The sequence below is a fragment of the Mycteria americana genome, chromosome 8 (assembly GCF_035582795.1).
Source record: "Mycteria americana isolate JAX WOST 10 ecotype Jacksonville Zoo and Gardens chromosome 8, USCA_MyAme_1.0, whole genome shotgun sequence".
Taxonomy (NCBI): Eukaryota; Metazoa; Chordata; class Aves; order Ciconiiformes; family Ciconiidae; genus Mycteria; species Mycteria americana.
Window position 1 is genome coordinate 13326665 of NC_134372.1, and position 6000 is coordinate 13332664.

A 6000-nucleotide genomic window follows, 5' to 3' on the forward strand; every position below is an offset into this window, starting at 1 on the left:
AGAGCTGAAGAAACAGGGGATCTTCTTTGTTTCTATTACTGTTGATGAAAATGAGATAAAGTGTTCCCCAGCTGAGAGAGAGGGGGACAGATGATCGGCAGGAGAGGGACAACTTTGGCCGCTCATAAAAGACAAAGTATGTTTTCCCACAATGGTGGTCTCCTCTCCCTACCACTCGCAAGCAAGCTATGCAACTGCTGGGTGGGGGAGACCACGACCGCACGGCTCCGCTGTCGGAAGGGGCCGTGCCACCCCCCCGGTGGTAAGGGCCCTCAGGCGGGGGAAGCCCCTCAACCTCGGGGTACGCACCTTCACTCCCCCACCCCGCGGAGGGCGACTTGGCCAGCCTGGCGAGACGTGGCCGCCCGGTGCCTCGCAGCCAGCGACAGAGGAGGCAAGGGGGGGCAAAACCAAGCTTCAAGCCGGCCTCGGGAAGGTTATCGCTGGTCTCCGGTTCCCCCCGAGGTGCGGAAGGGACCGCGCCGACAAGCCCAAGGAGGTGAGGGAGTGCGAGCCACCCTTACCTCCCCGTTGGTGATGTTGATCGCCAAATAGATGTCCCCGAAGGAGCCCGACCCGATCTTCCGCACCAGCTTGTATTTGCCTCCGACAATGAACTCGGCCTTGGAGCCGCTGCTACTCGCCATGGCGAGGGGCGGCTGACGGGCCCTCCCGGCGCTGAGAGGCTCGGGGGGAGAAAGAGGGCTCTACCGCCGCCCCAGAGGGGAAAGGGGCAGGGGAGGGAAAGGAGGGGAGGGGGGGGGGGGGGCAGAACAAGGCAGGCTAGTCCCCGCTGCTCAGCTCCAGCCGGGCCCCTCCGGCGGGTGCCCCCCTCCGCGGCTCTGTCCCGCTCCCCGGTCGGGCGGCGCTCGGCTCTCGGCACCCTCCAGAAAGACAAGAGGTGCCCACCGATGTGCTGTGAGGGTAGGGAAAGGAAGAGGGGGGAGGGGAAGGGAAACGCGAAGCCCGCTGGCTCCGCCGGGTCCCGGCCACCGCCGGTCCCTCACTCGGTCGCCGCCGCCATCTTGTCTCTCAACCGCTGCTATCGCGGACACAAAATGCCCCCAGCCTGCAGCCGCCGCTTCTTCACCGCGCGGGGCACGCTGGGAGCGGGGCGGGGCAGCCCGCGCGCATGCGCCAGGCAAAGGCCGCCTCCTTCCAGCAACGCGCCTGCGCGCGGGGCTGCGGGGGCGGGGAAGCGGGAGAGGAGCAGGCGGCAATACGCGATCTGCGCATGCGCACGTACCGCCCGCCCTCAAAGCCAATGACCGGCGTCGCTCTTCACCTGCCCCGGCCCAGCGACTCGTCGCGTGCTAGCTGCGCGCATGCGCACCCCTCGAACCCGAGCCCGGGCGGAAGAGGAAGGAGAGAAGCATACGTGCCCTCACCCGCTTCTTAAAGGGGCAGGCGTCCCAGCCCCCCGCCTCGCGGGCCTCAACTGGGCCTGCCACGGGCGCTGCCCCACTTGGGGCTGGGAGCGCGGGGGGGGGGCGTCAAATCCGCGAGGCTCCTGCTGGGTCTGCCGGGTGTCTGCTCTGCCCACCTGCCCCTGCGTCCGGCAGGCAGTGGGGAGGTGCTCACTCGCCTGGGCAGGCGGGCGTCCGCCCTTGCCCTCGCTGGCTGCGAGGTGGCCGTTGAGGCTAGGGAACAGGAGATAAGGCCGGGTCAGAGTCACCGCTGTGACGCACGCTTCACGCGTCTTTTATGTGGGGTTGCGGCTGGGCTGCTGGCACTGTTTCAAGGTTCTTATCAAATCCCAAACCCTGATATGTGTGCACGGTAATGGTCTGGTTTTGTATATAAATGAATCCCCAATAACCTGTCTCCTGTCCTCCTCCGGCGCCAAGGCCCTGCGGTATCTGTAGCCCGGCAGGTTGTAGGGCTGAGCTGAGGGACCGGTGGTGCCTTCCCCGCTCCTGTGCGCACATGACATCTGCTTCATTGCCTTGCCCTGCTCGGCCTGACATGTCTATTTATCCCTCCGACCTTCGGCCTCGGCCTGCTCGGATTGCAGTGCACAGCACTGCAGATCCCGGATGGGCTGCACGCTTTTCTGCTGGGAGTTTCTCAATCCAGGTGAGGATTCAGGAGGAGCCAGAGGAGGCTGTGGCCTCCTCACAAGGACCACACCGCAAGCAGAGCCACCCATCATGGCCACATCTCTTGGCCCTTCATGTGGCTGTTATACTCAGCTCCTCTCCTTCCCCAGATTGCTTTGACCCAGCACCTCGTGCTTCAGGAGCTGTTTCTTGCTGTCTGTCAAAACCCAGATCTCCTCCGTTGCCCCCTTGCTCAGCGCTGTGAGTTTTTCCTTTGCAGGAACACAAAACTGTGAATTCCCGGTGACTCATCATCACTCCCTGTCAGAGTGGCGTCTTCTGCTGTGCAAGCCTACATTTGGGAAATGATTCAGTCTGCAGGAGAAAGAAAGCTCCTGCAGTAATGTAGCTCATGTATGTAGAAGGAAAGCCTACTCAGGGCGTCTGCTTTTAAGGGGGGCAGTCAGAGAAACTGCTTTCCAGCTTGGCTGGTGCACCCAAAGCCATGAGAATAATAAAAAGTTTGATTTTAAGACTGGTCTATGCACAGATTTTTTTGAATAGCTAACTATTTTGGAGAAAAGTGAGATTGAGAGGTCCAGGTTAGGACACTGCTATATCGGTAGGAAGTTGTTCATTTAAACGTAAGGGAGTCCTCTTAACAGAACAGCATCCACACAGTGATAGAGGCTTTTATTGCACTCACCATGTTGCTTTCTAGCTTGGTAAAGGCACTGTGGTACAAACACTTTCTGTCTGCACAAGTGCAAAAAACTCCTGGCTTGTGTCCATCTGGCTGTTAGGCAGCAAGGGAAGTCTGTGATTTGCCCGTGTTTCTTCCTGTGGTGGACTCAGTCAGCTACAGGATGACTCCATAGTGAGAGGCCAGGAGAAGTGGAGAGGGAAGATTGGCAGCCAGCAATGCCCTGAACTGCAAATATCAGTTCCAAGTTCCCCTTGTGTTTCAGGGAGCTTAGATCCAAGGTTTTAGTACAGGTCTCTCCACATCTCTAATAAAAATAAAATGTGAAGGATTCAAAATCAGTCCAGACTGTGCCAGATGTACCAGAATGAAAACGATGCTCCGAGAGCAAGCTAGCCTCCAACTCATTCCCACCTCGGTTCTGTCAAGGAGCATTTGCGCAAGCAAGAATATCTGTACTCTTGTCACTCAAAGGGAATGTGGATCCTGTGCGGAGGAGCTTAGATACATCTCACACTAGTTAAGGGGGCTGGAATTTCAAGGGCAAATGAGGTATCTTTAAACATCACACTCACTTCTAAATGCAGAGCCCCTGTGTCCTCAGTTGCCCTCACATTGCTGTTAATGGTGATTTGCAGCCAGCTTAGGACTGATGTGCATTTAGCGGCCTTTGGGGTTTAGTTGTTTTTAATGGTTGCTCTGGATGAGATTTGAGCAGTTTGGAGGCGTTTGGCTTGAGTCACGTATCCTTGGAGGAGCTGGAAAAACAGGTCTGCAGCTCCTGGCCAGTAAATAGACCATGCATGGCTATGCAAGAGAGCAGGATCTCCTGGGCTATGCAATGCTGCCACCTCCTGCCTGCCGGGGGACATCTCTGTGTCCAGGGGACACTGCCGGTGCCCTGGGCCAGGGAGCATCACACAGGACAGGGACTGGCCCGGTGGAGCCGAGCCCGGTGCAAGCACACCCAGGCACATGTCTCTCCCAAAATGTCTGCAGTCTAGTTGGGTGTTGTGCAAAAAAAGATGGCCAGCAATCAGCATTTGGTATTTTTTGTCTTGGTTATTTTTAACATGCATTCACTAATGGGTCCTGCAGGAGGGATGGGAATGGGGGGATTCAAAGGAGGATCAGTCTAGGCAATACAGGAAGGGCTGCAGGACAGGCTGGAGGATAGCAGAGAGATGGCAGAAGTCAGCCAGCGTAAACCAGGCTAAAACCAGGACACAGAAGAGAAGAAAGACCTACCAGCACAGCTGCAGGTCCATCAGCCCTGGCCAGGAGCAGTGAGGATACCATCCTGCACTGGGACAAGGAGCGTGGGGAAAACCTCCACCCCATCTCCAGCTCTGGCTGCTCCGTGAAGGAAGAGCTGGAGAGCCCCATGTGCCAGTGTCCCACCGTGTGCCACGCCGAGATGACCTCAACCTGTTTCCCGTTTCCTCACTCCCGTGGTTGCGGACCACATCTGTTTGTGGGCTGGGGACACCATGTTGGATCCTACCTTTCAGATTTACATCTCAGCCACTCTGGGGCTCTGTTTACATCTCCACAGTAGCAGGAGAGCTTTGTTCAGTTTCAGAGAAGAGGGAAGGTGCATGTGTATTTCTGGGTAGGCAGAATTTAACCCAGTGAATGAACAGCACTATTCAGAGCATGAGGTTGGAGGAGACTCATAGCCTAATGCATCCTAGATGTCCAGAAGCTGATCAGATCTGGAGGTGGGTCTCACCTGGTGTGTTGTCCCCTCCTGTGTCAGGATGAAGTCCACCTATGCAAGAGCTTTTGCTGGTTTTTATTTTGGCCAATGGATCTGTTCTGTCTTCATGCCACGACACAGGAAAATTCCCCTCCTAGCCCCTTGCGGGAAACCACATACTATGGCACTGTGTTTGTGGTCTGCCTTGCTGAGAAGTGAAGATACTGACAGTCTGAAAGCAGTCCTGGCCTTGTAAAAATCCTACCATGGCCTCTGCCTTGGGGTTTGTGTCCTGAGTCTTTAGGAGAGCACAGAAGTTGGTGAAGACAAACACAAAGAATACCAAGATCTGCACACATAAAACCCGTGGAGATACTGATTGGATTTAAAATTATAGCAATTAAAAGCACTGAAAATGTAAGTTGGGAGGGGAATTTTAGGCTGTGGTTTCACAGCAGCTGGCCTGATCTAAGGACTCACTGCTTCTCATGCAGGGTGGTCTCACTTCTGTGTCCTTCTCCCCTCCTACTCACCCCACTCCCAATGCCCAGCTCCGGCGGCTCGCCAGACCCTCTGTGGTCGGTTCAGCTCTCCAAGCCTACAGAAAATTGTGTGAACAGTTTCTCTTGGTGTTTTCTCTGGGTTAATGTTCTGCCAGACTAGCGACTTGAATGGCTCAAGTTGTTCCAGGGGACAGTGCAAGGGTTGTCCCCTATTGGCAATGACATGCTGTCAGCCAAAACACCAGACAGGAGTGGTCAGATGGGAAAACTGAAGAAACATCCCCTGCTGCCTGGAAAGGCACTCTGCAGACACCCAGGAGCGAACACAAGAAACGTTGAATTCACTGCTAGCAGGGAGAACACCAGCCTCAGCACCACCGCCAAAGAGGATGGGGTGAGCTGGACAGCGAGAGCATCCGCAAGCTATTCTTTAGCTCCTGTTCATTATTATTTTTCACATCTTTCAGGGACACTGAGACAATGAAAACAAGTTTATGAGCTGCATCACTTGATAAAGTGAAAGGAATAAATCCCCTCTCTTCTCTCCAGAAGAAAGGCCAGAAATCTTGCTGCATGACCAAGCCTCCAGTGTCAGCAGCCCTCCTTGATCCCAGCATTGCTCATCCTTTATTTGTGCTGCTTTGCAACTGAGCATCCCCAAATCTCTTAATTTGATCCCAGCAAAGGAGAGGAGTGTTTTCGGTGTAATAAACCAGCTGTTTGATGCAGCACTGATGGAGCAGCATCCTCTTTGCATGCTTGTAACCGTGTCAGCAAATATATGCTGCTGTGAAGTTGGAGCAGGAGGGAACCGCTCATCCTCCTGGGCAGCAGGGATATCCTGGGCTCCTGTCTGAAGGCTCCTGGGGAGGGAGGAACAGTGAAATGACAAGCTAAGCAAAGTCATGATTGAAAAAGTCAAAGGGCATGCAGCGTCTCTGCTCCGGAGCAGTCAGCTCATGTTCAGGTCAAGTTATAATTTCAGAGCCTCTCCAGAGTGGAGCTGCCACCTTCCAGGGCTTTCCTCCTGCTGCTGTGGGTAGGACCTAGGAGCAC

The 6000-nt window shown here is 55.3% G+C and overlaps 1 protein-coding gene and 1 long non-coding RNA gene across 5 annotated transcripts in view; one reads left to right on the forward strand and one right to left on the reverse strand.

Moving 5' to 3' along the window:
* CSNK1A1 (casein kinase 1 alpha 1) overlaps window positions 1-1116 on the reverse strand; it is a 37250-nt gene extending 36134 nt beyond the window's left edge. For 2 of the 4 annotated variants that reach the window (XM_075509810.1, XM_075509808.1), the window contains exon 1: window positions 525-1116. In XM_075509810.1, coding sequence (XP_075365925.1) covers window positions 525-647 — 123 coding nt within the window. In that variant the 5' untranslated portion in view covers window positions 648-1116. The remainder of the gene's footprint in view (window positions 1-524) is intronic. The other 2 variants (XM_075509807.1, XM_075509811.1) reach the window with 2 other exon arrangements.
* Window positions 1117-1368: 252 nt separating this feature from the next.
* LOC142413563 (uncharacterized) lies at window positions 1369-2539 on the forward strand. Its single transcript, XR_012776845.1, has 3 exons — window positions 1369-1742; window positions 1848-2076; window positions 2320-2539. It is a non-coding gene; the product is annotated as an uncharacterized LOC142413563 (long non-coding RNA).
* Window positions 2540-6000: the final 3461 nt, after the last annotated feature.